The sequence below is a fragment of the Ictalurus punctatus genome, chromosome 11 (assembly GCF_001660625.3).
Source record: "Ictalurus punctatus breed USDA103 chromosome 11, Coco_2.0, whole genome shotgun sequence".
NCBI classification, from domain to species: Eukaryota; Metazoa; Chordata; class Actinopteri; order Siluriformes; family Ictaluridae; genus Ictalurus; species Ictalurus punctatus.
The window spans coordinates 17,681,747-17,694,626 of record NC_030426.2 but is presented as its reverse complement, the minus strand read 5'-3'; the positions used below and the strand labels follow the sequence as shown (position 1 = coordinate 17,694,626).

The 12,880-nt window shown below is 39.4% G+C and overlaps 2 protein-coding genes and 1 non-coding gene across 5 annotated transcripts in view; 1 reads left to right on the top strand and 2 right to left on the bottom strand.

Annotated features, from left to right (window-relative positions):
- Positions 1-477: 477 nt before the first annotated feature.
- rpl5b (ribosomal protein L5b) lies at positions 478-10,404 on the bottom strand. Its single transcript, NM_001200106.1, is given in 8 exon segments — positions 478-629; positions 3,407-3,495; positions 5,096-5,273; positions 5,682-5,884; positions 7,077-7,211; positions 9,600-9,715; positions 9,826-9,895; positions 10,339-10,404. Coding segments are annotated over 8 exon segments (891 nt in total). The 5' UTR covers positions 10,342-10,404; the 3' UTR covers positions 478-532.
- Positions 5,482-5,572, bottom strand: LOC124628683 (small nucleolar RNA SNORD21). Its single transcript, XR_006983295.1, has one exon. It is a non-coding gene; the product is annotated as a small nucleolar RNA SNORD21 (small nucleolar RNA).
- Positions 10,405-12,251: 1,847 nt separating the features above from the next.
- Positions 12,252-12,880, top strand: part of evi5b (ecotropic viral integration site 5b) — a 65,752-nt gene continuing 65,123 nt past the window's right edge. For all 3 annotated transcript variants that reach the window (XM_017479871.3, XM_017479867.3, XM_053683809.1), the window contains exon 1: positions 12,252-12,350. In XM_017479871.3, the coding sequence (XP_017335360.1) occupies positions 12,348-12,350 (3 nt within the window). In that variant the 5' untranslated portion in view covers positions 12,252-12,347. The remainder of the gene's footprint in view (positions 12,351-12,880) is intronic.

Sequence of the window (12,880 nt, the reverse complement as noted above, 5' to 3'; positions counted from 1 at the left end):
AGCTAAAAGGTTTGGCCAAAATGTAACTAGATTTGTCACTAGGTGCTCTTTTGAAGAAGGGAAATAAATATCCGTGAACAGGTCTGAACAGTGGACCAGAGCGGTGTGTTAAAAGAGTGAAGAGCAGGGGAAGGAGGGGCTGCAGTGGAGTGTCATTTGAAGGGAATGGACTGTATTCGTATTCTATCAAAAATAAAGCTTGTTAGTTAGCGATTTTATAGTTATTGACCTTTTTATAACTGAAGCACTTAAGTACCACTCTGTAAAATATGGATATTTAAGGTTTTCCAGTAGTTAAATTTTAAAAAGCCAAATTCAAGCACCTTGTATGAACCTGGTGGAAGTTTAGTGTCTTGGGTCTTTGACCAAATCTCCATAAGTTTCCAGGTAGGCAGAGGCCTTTAAATTCTACACTTTCCCAGACCTTGTGTGAAGCCCATACTAAAACCTTGCTTTTTATACAGTAGAAACAGAGTTGAGCTTTTCAATAGATTTATTAGAACAAAATTCTGCAAAATCATACGAGGGTGTTCTAATCCTCCTCTGCAGCCTGAGCACGGAGGAAACTGGCTTTCTTCTGAGCAACGCGGTCTTTCCTCTGGGCCAGTGTGAGCTTGGCACGGTTCCATCTGTCAGAAAAAAAAAAATTCAAGTAAGCAAAACTCAGCTTTAAAACATTTAACCAATCCATGAACAGCACCAGTTTTGAGGTAATGACCAAGATCTGCACAGTGCTTAAAGCAGAAAAGATATGTTGAATAGGTGTTGCTCCAGTTTTGAGGGGATGGATGGATGGAGTGAAAATTCAACGCATATCAGGACCTTTGCAAAGCAAAAATCTTCCCATTTGAAGTCCAAGGGAAGGTGATCATTCCAAATGTACAAAAATGTGGATGTGTAAATACACAAGATTTATGTAGGTTTTACACCAGGAGTGTCCAATCTTACCCGGAAAGGGCGAGTGTGGGTGCAGGTTTTCATTCTAACCAAGCAAAAGCCACAGGAATCCTGAGCCACATGGCTCCTGCCTGATTGGACTGAAAACCTGCACCCACACCACCCGTTTGCAGATAAGAGTGGACACCTTTGTTCTACACATTGTATAAGCAGGCACACTGAGTTTTTCTGAATTTGACAGACAACTAGCAGAGAGTATAGTCTGGAATTTCCTGAATGCTCAAATCAATATTATTCAGAAACTACAACTTGTGAAGTGATTAAATATCACTTTTTATCACGGTGTATTAATTTATTAATAAATTAATACACCGCAAACTGTATTACACGCCAAGTTCTCACCCATTAGGATGATACTGGACCAAATGCTTGTAAATACCCCAATCATAACACACCGTGCACACAACCTTAACACTGAGGAACAAAAACAGATTTTATTCCATATTCTGAGGAGGCTTTCATACTAGAGCTGCAACTACTAATCGATAAAAACGATAATCGAAATCTCTATTGACTGGGCAGCATGGGGCACCTTTACTCATCGAGTTACTTCTGTTCCAAACACACATCCGAGAGTACAGACCAGTGTCCCGAATAACATACACTTACATTAATGCACGGTGTTCTCTACAGTCTAGTGTATGACATTTAGAAAGGTACTATCATCTTGAATAGAACACTAGTGGTTTTTTACTAACCGGAAGTATAAGCCGTTTCCCAGTTGATGGCACATGATAAAACATGTAATGCGATGTAGAATACGCAGCGTCAACAACAATGACTTTCTTCCGTTTACTGTTTGTCAGTGTTACCTTTTACACCAAACATTGCTCCTCACTCGCAGTGTAGACATGGTGATAAGCCTGGGGTGTGCGATTAAGATCTGTAATGTCTAATTTAAACAGTACGATTAAACGCAAGTAAAACAATATGCCTAAAGGCAGTGAGTAACAAACCGTAAGGGGCAGTGAAAGTGAGATTTTAGTATTGAATTAGGACTGTAATTTAATTATCAGTGCTTTGTGCATCCATAATGCATAAATACTTAATTAAATTAAAACATAATCGTTATATCTCTCTCTCACACCCAAGTCCGGTTGCACTGGAACTGAGCCGCAATTCCCATGAACGCAGCTAGTGCTTAGGTCCGCACTTGTTCAGGAAGTAAAATAACTAGGGCATGTGTTTTAGCCGACGACAACATTAGTTTCCACAACACGTGTACCATGAGTGGCACGGGAACGTAGTGGGACACAGAAGATGTCCACTGCTGCACATCCCTCCACCAAAATTTAAAAAATATATATGGTGAGTCACGTTGTGTTCTCCATGCTTGTTCGTGATGACATAAGGTGAACGCAAATGCACCGGAGTTCAACTGATGGCACCAGGAACAATCACGCTGATTTGGACCTCAGCAAACATACCCAGTGTGAAAACCACCTTAAATACTAGATCATACACTCCCAGCATGCTGCTACACTACAGACTACAGCAAGCACCACTCTGATTTAGTGCCGTAATTGCTAAACATTGACAGATGCAAAACAAAGCAGTCTTGACAGGTCAATGGCAACCATGTTCTGATAGTAATAGTAAAAAAATAAATAAATAAATAAAATAAAACAAATAAGTCAAAAGACACAAGTGTGGACAATGCAGTATTATGAAACCTCTATACATTTACCTTCACCTATAATACAGCTCTCATTTCACTCAAAGGAAACGAGATTAAGAAACTCAAACATTAAATGGCTACATCAGGCAGGTTAATCTCATTAAAGTAAACACTGCGTGAGTGTAAAAATCCAATAAAATTCCAACACAGTACCATACAACACAAACTCAATACATGTAGATTCATTAAAATCAACAGTCTGAGAAGGAAGCACGAGCAGAAGCACGACAGACTTGGACTGTGTAAATCAGGAATATTGACATGCCCAAATCAGCGGTCGGGAAACGGTTGATGTGGCTGTTGGCAGTATTCGTGTTAGCTAATGCAATCATAACCAAACTTTCTTGCAGCACCAAAAAACTAGTACAATAGCCTCTGGTGTGAGCTCGAAACATTTCAAATATTTTCAAATTACTAAAATTAAGGAATTTAAGACTTCTGTGGATCATGTTTACAAACTGTGGTTATCATTCAAGACTGTAAATGTCACAAAATTCATTTCCATATATTTTAATAATCCACAGATGTCCTGTATATAAAACAATCCAACAGTCATCGCCTTAAAGAATCAAGTGTACAAATGAATAACCAATTAGTATTCTCTAGAAGTGTCCCAGGGCAGCTGATCTTGTGCGATGTTCTCAGATTTACAATAGTAATGGACCACCACACCAAAACAAGGAGAGAAAAAAAAAAAAAGAAAAGAAAAAAAAGAAAGAAAGAAAGAAAGAAAGAAAGAAAAAAAAAAAAAAAAAAAAAAAAGGTACACACCTCTTCTTCTTGACCTCCCTCTTGGGCTTCTTTTCGTGAACTGGATTTTCACGGATGGCTGCGTGGGCCTTCTTGTACATTTCCTCAATCTTACAGGGGAAGGAAAATGTTTTTAAACACTTTCATTTGCGAAACACACCTTTCATAGCTTCAATGTCAGGAAGTGACTATGTTTAAGAATCAACTACCTTAATTCTGAAAAAGTTGGGACAGTATGGAAAATGCTAATAAAAACAAGGGAGTGATTTGTAGATGTACTCTGACTTGTATATAATGAAAACAAAAACAAGGTATTTGAGGTTTTACCTAATCAACGGCATAGTATTTTGAAGAAGCATTTATTTTGAAATTGATGCATGCAACCTGTTCCAAAAAAACTGGGACAGGGACAATTTAAGACTAATAGCAATGTGACAGGTTGAACTAAGGTGGTGATGTGAAACAGGTGAAGCAATCGTCTAAACACAGCATATAAGGAGCCTACAAAAAAGGCCTAATCCTTCAAGAACAAGGATGGATTGAGGCTTGCCAATGTGCAAAAAGATAAGTCAGTGAATAATCCAACACTTTGAGAACAACATTCTCCAAAGACAAATCAGTAGGATTTTGGGCATTTCACCTTCTACAGTGCACAATACAATGAAAAGATTCAAAGAAACCGGTCAAATCTCGGTGCGCAAAAGGGCAATGTCAAAAACCACTTCTGAGTGCGCGTGATCTCCAATCCCTCAGACGTCACAGTCTTAAAAACCAGCATGAGTCTGTAATGAATATCTTGATATGGGCTCGGGAATATTTTGGTAAACCTTTGTTAGTCAACACCATTCGCCGCTGCATCCACAGATGCAAATTAAGGCTTTACTATGCAAAGCAGAAACCATACATCAACACTGTCCAGAAGCACCGCCGACTTCTCTGGGCTCGGTCTCATCCAAGATGGACAGTAGCATAGTGGAAATGTGTTTTGTGGTCTGACAAGTCAACATTTCAAATAGTTTTTGGACAAAACAGCAGTCATGTTCTCCGGGCCAAAGAAGAAAAGGACCATCCAAGCTGTTATCAGCATCGGGTCCAAAAGCCAGTGTCTGTCATGGTATGGGGGCGTGTCAGTGCCCATGGCATGGGTAACTTGCACATCTGTGAGGGCACTATTAATGCAGAAAGATACGTACACATTTTGGAGCATATGCTGCCATCCAGAGAACAACGCCAGACCACATTCTGCCCAAATTACAAGCGCATAGTTGCGTAAGCAGAGAGTGCAGGTGCTAGCATTGCCTGCAGTCCTGACCTGTCTCCGACTGAGAATGTGTGGCACATAATGAAGCGCAAAATAACGCAACGAAGGCCCTGTACAGTTGCGCAGCTGAAGAAAGGCATAATGGACGAATGGGGAAAATTCCACTTGCGAAACTTAAGTGTTTGGGCACTGAAGTTGGTTAACTGTTATTAAAAGAAAGGGTGACGTTACACAGTGGTCAACAGTCCCAACTTTTTTTCGGAGTGTACTGCAGTAAAATTTTAAACGAGTACATTTTCAAAATAAATTCTATGCACAAAGTAAAACATCAAATAATGTGTTAATATACAGTACAGGAGGAATTCCATTTTCAAATGACTTTGCATTTTCCATACTGTCCCAACTTTTTCAGAAATGGGGCTGTAGAAGTGCAGTCTAAAAACACTTACGCTGTCAGGGGTGACGCCGTTCTTGATGAAGCGAGAGAACTGTTTCTTGTATGCCTCCTCATCCTCCTCAATCAAGAGACGCATGTATTCAGCCACGTTCAGGCCCAGAATGTGTTTGCGGTGGACCTCTGCGTTGAACTCTTTGCTTTCAGAATCATAGCCAGGGAAACGCTTGGTGCTAGAAAGAAAAGGGAGAAGCATTACAGTCGATAAAGGAACCACAGCCATATTCAGTGTTTACTAACTGCTATTCGGGGGAAGAAGAGGACTAAGTTAGGAGGATCCAAGTGTCATAGCTGTTTTGCTAAAACTGAGACCACTTATGGCTCCATTTTGACAATTACTCATTTTTATGGCTTAGCCATTAAACTTTCCTTTGCCTTAAAGCTGCTTTCAGTCCCGTCTTGAAACTACATCAACTGTGCAAATGAAGGACCAACTACAGTTTGCTCAGTTTGAAAGGAATCATCATCAAGCAGCAGTAGGTCTAACAAAAGAGCCTGGGAAATAACACCATGTTAATAAAACACCAAAGCAAACACAAAAAAGTCACCACTGTTGCAGGAGAGCGGTCGAGATCATGTACCTGTGAGGAATGGACAGTCCTCCGTCTACGGCTCCCTTAAGGGCTCCGAATACTTTGTTTCCAGTGGTGGTTCTGGCAAGGCCAGCGTCCAGGTAGCACGTGAAGGCACTGGGCTTGTCATCAATGCTCTCCACGTTGAACTCGTCTCCGGTGATCTCCACCTGGCCCTCGTACACCTTATCCAACCCAAATTTGTTCAGCAGCTAAAGGAAAAAAGTTTTTTAAAAATAATAAATAAATAAATCCTCAGTGAAGTTGGTCATTTTTAGCCACAAACAGTTTGAAGTACAGGTTCTGTGAGCTAATATAAGAGCAATACATGTCAATGCATGCATGGCCTGCATCACTGCAAGTCATATTTAAGGTAAAGAATATAATTGCAGAATGGATCAAATCAGATTAGGCACAAAAACAAAAATCACTAATCTGTGCTGGTACACAAGGACCAAGTTTGTAAATGACCTGGGTAGCACTTCCACAGTCAGCAGTGAGGGAAGCCATGTCCTGTTCTCTCTCACACGTTTGTAAACAAAGAAACTCAACCACAGTTAAAGAGAAAGGTTTTAAATGTGAAGGGAATAATGAAGTCAAAGTTGTAAGAATATTGCTGCAGCAATTGCTTGAGAAGAGACCTAGCAAAGGGAGTTAAAAACGTTAGCACAGTGAAGTGGCAAGATGGAGGAGGAAAAAAACCCCAGAAAATCAAAAGCAGGATTAACACCAAATTATTGACTGTACTTTGAACAAGGTAGCAGTGGTCTAAAATTTACTCTCTTCCAGATGAACTGTTCAGATTTTGCAGATTCCTCCTCAAAGGTTAAAAAGAAATGTTTGACTTATTGCATTTAAATCTCAAAATCCAAAAGAGGGTGATGCTGCACAAATATAATTGTAAATTATACGATAATGTTTCATGTTCAAACCACTAATGCATATGAAACCACCATGTATACGGGTTCACAGGGGAAAAACACCTCCATAGTTCACTTGGCCTGCACACAGAACCACCGAGGAAATGTGAAAAAGCATTAGCACAGATGTCATGCAGAAACACTAATCCTGTGCAGGCAGGACGAAGGACAAGTCTGGAAAACTAAGCAATTCAGAAATGAAGCTGTTGGTAATCCAATTTTTAGAGTAAGGTACAGCCAAGATGTGGGTATGAGCCAATTACCCGCAGAGAGAAAACACCAGATTTCTTTTGATGCACAAACTCGAATTAAAAAGGTCAGTTACACCTCATTGTCAACAAACACTGTTCTGTCACATCCTGTGTGATGGGACTTGAGGCAAATACATGCGTCTCCCTTAAACTGTTTGAAGGCTAACGTCTGAATGACCCAAAGCCTATAACCCTAAGCAGTAATAGGAGTAGGCAGTGCATTGGAGTCTTACCCTGCGGGCGAGGAGCAGACCAGTGCAGTACGCTGCTGCGTAGTTTGTCAGACCCACAGTGACGCCATACTTGGGGAGCTCATGGGAGTACGCTGCACAGACAATCATGTCTCCCTCGATCTTGGCATAGGCAATCTGAAACAAAAACAAATTAAAAATCATTTATGTACACCACTGGACACATGTACACAATAGCAATAATCACAAAGCTCCAACACTGTAGTTAGTTTTAATGTTCTGTGTCCACAGATTGTAGGTCACACGAGACAACTGATTCTGAAAGGTCAAACGCTGCAGTGGAGGTTTCTCAAATCAATACAGAGATGAAAACTGCTAATGTTTTGACAGTTACGATGGTGAAGCGATGAAAAGACAAATTATGGAAGCTTTGTATAAAGTTGCTCAGGGAAAGTCTTGAACAAAACCATGAACTAAGAATTGAAATTTGTTTTTGCCAAATCGGATATCTTCGTCCTGAGCATGCTTACCCCACCCAAAAAAAAAATTCCCCTCACGAGGCATTTAAGGGGGGAATCCAGACTCTAAGTTCATTTCAGGCACTGACTGCGCAGAGCATGGCAGATTCCCTAACTGAAACAGAGTACCACTGCCTGATTCAAACTTCTGCCACCATCCAAGTTAAAGCAAACACCAACATGCACCATGGCTACCGAAACATCCAACTACTGAACATGCAGTACTGGAGAACAGCAAACACTTTACCACAACACTTTATGTAAATGGACATTTCTCTTCACTGGAAAGGGTGTTGAATAACAAGCAATCATGATGAGGAGTTTGAAAGTGATCATGCGGTCATTATCGGACCAATTTAGGACCCAAATAGTTTTAAGGCACCTTACTGATTTTAATGTACATTAGAAGCCTGTATTACTCATGTCCAGGTGTATGAACCTCTAAAACAAAACTAGAGGGTGTCCCAAAAGTCTCCATACATTGGGGGGAATGCAAAATGTCTTCCAAAATTTTTCATACTTAGTTGGACTTAAGATGAAGAGTTGGACATGGCAAACATCTCTCACACACACACTGACACCAACCGAGAGGTGGACGTCCACGAACATCCACTGACAAAAGGCACAACCGATGTGGTGCTGATAACCACAGTGGCCTGTGTACGGAGACTTTTGGGACACCCTGTAAACTACTCCTTAGGCATTAATTAAGGCCATCGTTTAAACACTGCACAGAAAATAAACCCATAAAAATCCACATGGTACAAAACCAAAACTGAATACATAGTTGGGGAGCTTAAGATTTAACACGTTCACATTTAGCTACTCACCCCTATATTACAGTCCATTATGTATAATGTATTACCACTGAAGAAAGCCAAAATCCTGATCATGATTAAACTGTGACAGAGCATGCAGTCCTACAAGAACCGCACATTTCTGCAACAAGCTACACCCCTTCCACAGGACCTGAGCGGGGCCTAGACAATATTAATCATATTAGACTGCTAACTGAGCACACGATTTCCTGTTGTTCTTGTAATCACTCTGACGTCTCAGAGCCTCTGGACATGTGCTGTGAGCAATTAACGAAGACACATCCCAAGTTTGCACATTATAACCCAAAGCCTATTCCAACCCCAAGGTGTGTAAACAATCACACTCTGCTATTTCTGTCTGCAACATTCATTCAAGTAATAAATTATGAGGGAATGCTGTTATGGGAAAACAATCAACAGAGAGGTGTGATGCAGGAAATCACAAAGGTGATTTCCCAATAATAACAACAACAACATGTCCAAAAATGTTTCTCTGCCTTAAAGTTACTTATTTATTAAAAGAACAGAATAATACCTTTTCAATTTATAGTTAGTATAGCACGTTTAATACTGTGGAACATCTGCAAAACAAGTTTGTTCATGTTATCACTTTTGTTATAGAAGCTATCTCCAGCCTCATTTTTCCCTTACTGACACTGGAGACTCCTTCCACTAAATTTAAACATCTCCAATTTATCATAAAACTTGCCTCAAGTGTCATCACCGTTTGCAGGACTACCAGACCAATAAAACATAAAACAAGACTAGGCTTGTGTCTAACATGAGACTAGGCTAATCTGGTGTCCCTAGCCAAAGAGGAGGAACAACTAATCTATCATTGTATGGTTTTAGCTGCTACAGTTCCATGTATAGTACGCTAGCTGTCCTTAAGCTCTGCTTATATCATGTTCACATAACTTGGAACTCATATAGGCATTTAAACACTTTGCTTTCCTGCTCAGCATCAGATGATGTTAGCATTTCAGTTTAAACCCCTCCATTGGTTTTAAAATAAATAAATAAATGAAAATAATCAGTATATCACCATTCCCCCCACTCACACTAACTGACTGAGCTAGAGACCCGTCAACCAATAACACACAGTATTTCCACGTTTTCCCGTAAACCCTGTCTGATTAGTCTTTCACTGAAAATAAAATACAACACTCTGTTCATTGAAGACACAAAATGACAACACTGCCATCTTTTCCTGATGTTCAGTTACTCACCTGACAGACGATGTCCCTGTTGGAGAAGCGGACAATCATCCTGTACTTGGGTGTGTTATATTTGTTCTTGTCTTGGATGACCAGGCGTTTGCGGGCAAAGTAGTCAGTTTTTCCCTCTGTGACAAGAAAAAAATATATACATATTTGTACACAAAAACAAGGTTTGGTTTGTTTTTTTAAAAAAGGGTTTGTTAATATAAAAACAGAGCCAGTTTACAAGTCTCACCTCTCCTCCTCCTGAACTTCACCTGGTACCTCTTGAAATAGGCCTTGTTCTTCACTACTTTTACGAATCCCTGTTAAGAAATGTTGCACCATGAGTCTGACATACACACAGAGCATCTACATCACATCATCTCACACTGCATCAAAACTTCAACATGGCAGCAACACACAGGACTGCAGTTAGCAGGGCTAGCATGTAGCCTCCAGGGGTATAAATTGTGCTGCTTTTAAATACAATTAACCCTGCGACGTGCGATTTCCTCCTAATATACGTTTACCACAAGTGTAGTTTATAAACCCATGCAGTATTAAACATACAGCTGTACATCTCGGCTCAGGAAAGGCTGGAAACATGCCACGTTAGGCCACGTTAGGAGAGAAACACCGGGATTTGCAAAACAAAATCTAACTCCATCCGCCATGTGTTTGAGATTTAATCATAACAATGACCTTTAACACAAACATGCGACAGTTGAGAAATCTTATAAGAACCGTATTTAGTGTTTTTACCAACCATTTTGCAGACTTTTTAGTCTCCGAAGCCGGAGCCAGGAGTCAAACACCACAAGGGATTGACTCCGCTGCACTGGAAAAAGGAAGAATAATCTGCGCATGCGCAGTAAATACCATACGCGCAGGGTATATGAAGGAGACGAGAGCGTTCATTCAGAGACAAATGTTGTAGATCGCCTCCTATTGGACTGGGGGAAATAATTACCACGTTTATGGTTCACACAAGGGACGTTTACATTTCCTTCCTACAGTACATTATTATCTGCAACACATTTTCTCTCTTTTTTATTATTTCATTTTCTCTTCCTGCAGAAGAGATCCTGTAGATAATCTTTTCCAGCAATCATACCCCCAGCACTGCACATTTTGTCCCCCTCATCTAACAAACGTGATTCATCTCAACAGCTCATTAGTACGACCTGCACGACCTGAATTGGATAAGGGAGATAAGGGAAACATCCAAAATGTGCAGTGCTGGGTGTCCTCCAGGACAGGTTTGAGAACCCCTGCTCTAGACCATCTCTCTAGACCAGGCGTGTCCTATCTTATCTGCAAAGGGCCAGGGTGTGGGAAAAGGTTTTTATTCTAATCAAGCTGAAGCCAGTGCAATATATTTTTTCCACTGCAAGGGCTTTGAAAAAATATATTATGACTTTCATTTATCAGGCCAGAAAATAACTGCTAAATTAAACTATATCATTTTAAATTTAATGCTAATCAGGTTGTGTGCAATACGCAGTTCCGGTGCTAAAGATACAAGTGGGAGAGGGTACCAATATTTGATGGTGACGGTGCTCAGGCCCCAGCAATCACTGGATGGCTGAAGACCTGATTTCTTTTACACGAAGAAGAATCCAGTGGCTGCCAGAGACCTTGAAGGATGGTGCCTCAAAGGTAATGTACGTTTCCCAATTCAGTTAACCAAACACACTGTTACATTTAACCATATACACTGTTACATTTAACCATACACACTGTTACATTTAAACATACACGCTGTTACATTTAGCCGTGCCCACAGTTACATTTAAACATATACACTGTTACATTTATCCATACACACTGTTACACTTAACCATACACGCTGTTACATTTAACCATACACGCTGTTACATTTAGCCGTGCCCACAGTTACATTTAAACATACAGACTGTTACATTAAAACATGTACTCATGTACGTTATATTTATCTATGCACACAAGTTTTATATTTAATTATTTAATTTAATTATGGATACTACTTCATTAATGAAACCACAGAATATACATACATACAGTATATCAGTTTATGTGTAAAATAATAGAGGAACATTTTGATTATGATGTTTATGTAATTTTTTTTTTTATTCCATTATCTTTACCTTTATCATAAATGGGATCTTAAAGCACATTTCTGATAAGAGAGTTTTGGTTTCATATTTGGCAATCTATGCTTGCTAATCTTGCTTCTTTTTTTCTGAGTAGGAATTACTTACCAAAAGCTAGACCAGTGCGTCACTGTTCTAATATTAGGGCTTGAAAAGTATTGTGCATAACTTCTCAAAATCTCTTATACTGCAGTGAGCTCACAGACATATTGTGGGAAAACATTTATTACATTACATGGACAAATATACAAAAATAGAAGATTATAATTTTGTTATAGTTTTTCTGTTTATTTCTGATCCTTGGATTATTTTGGTTACACAATCATTATACACCCAGGCATAAAGCATACAGCCTAGAGCAGACAAATATGCAAAAAGCTTCCTTCTTTACTTGTTTCTGAGCTTGAAATAGCAGCCACGCAAAATGAACATACAGTGTCATAAGGCTGTGTCACTAATTCTTCTTTAGAAAAGAGAGGGTGTGTCTATCATCATAACCACCAATAGACCAACGTCAGCACTTCCATGAAAAACCAGAAAAGTTGGTTTCCTAAGTCACCAAAACTAAATCACAGCTGTCACTGATCATACGTTTGTAAGAGGTATCGACAAGTAGCAGATCTAAAGGAATGTTTACCTTTTTATGGTAAGCTGTTTTATTCATTTTTACTAATAGTTCAGAAAAAAATACACTAAGTAGAATTATCTTGCTTTTATTCTAGAAACTAAGTAACAGGAAACATGTCTTAGGACATTCAGGCTGTCTCAAGATTTACCTGAATCTTTTTCCTGATGACATTCCCCTCTATATATTTATCAGTACTGCTTACAGGGGTGCAATCCTTAATCATTTAGTATAAATATATCGTAAGATCCTCCCTCACCCTCCACCATGTCCCGTAATTAGACTTGATAGTCTTGTATTTGATATGCTTGTAACCTAGTATGTAGTAATCACCCCAGTATGTAGTAGTAATCACCCCAGTATGTAGGTTTTGATTCCTTAAAGAAAGTGGATTTCTAATCTAATTTTTCTACATTTTACACCATAATCCTGATACACCTTATAACATGTATAAATATAAATGGTCAATATGCTATGCTATATTCTACTTTTTTCGTCCACTATCTAAAGTGTGAGGCATAGAGAAGGATAATAGCAATATATTAATGCCA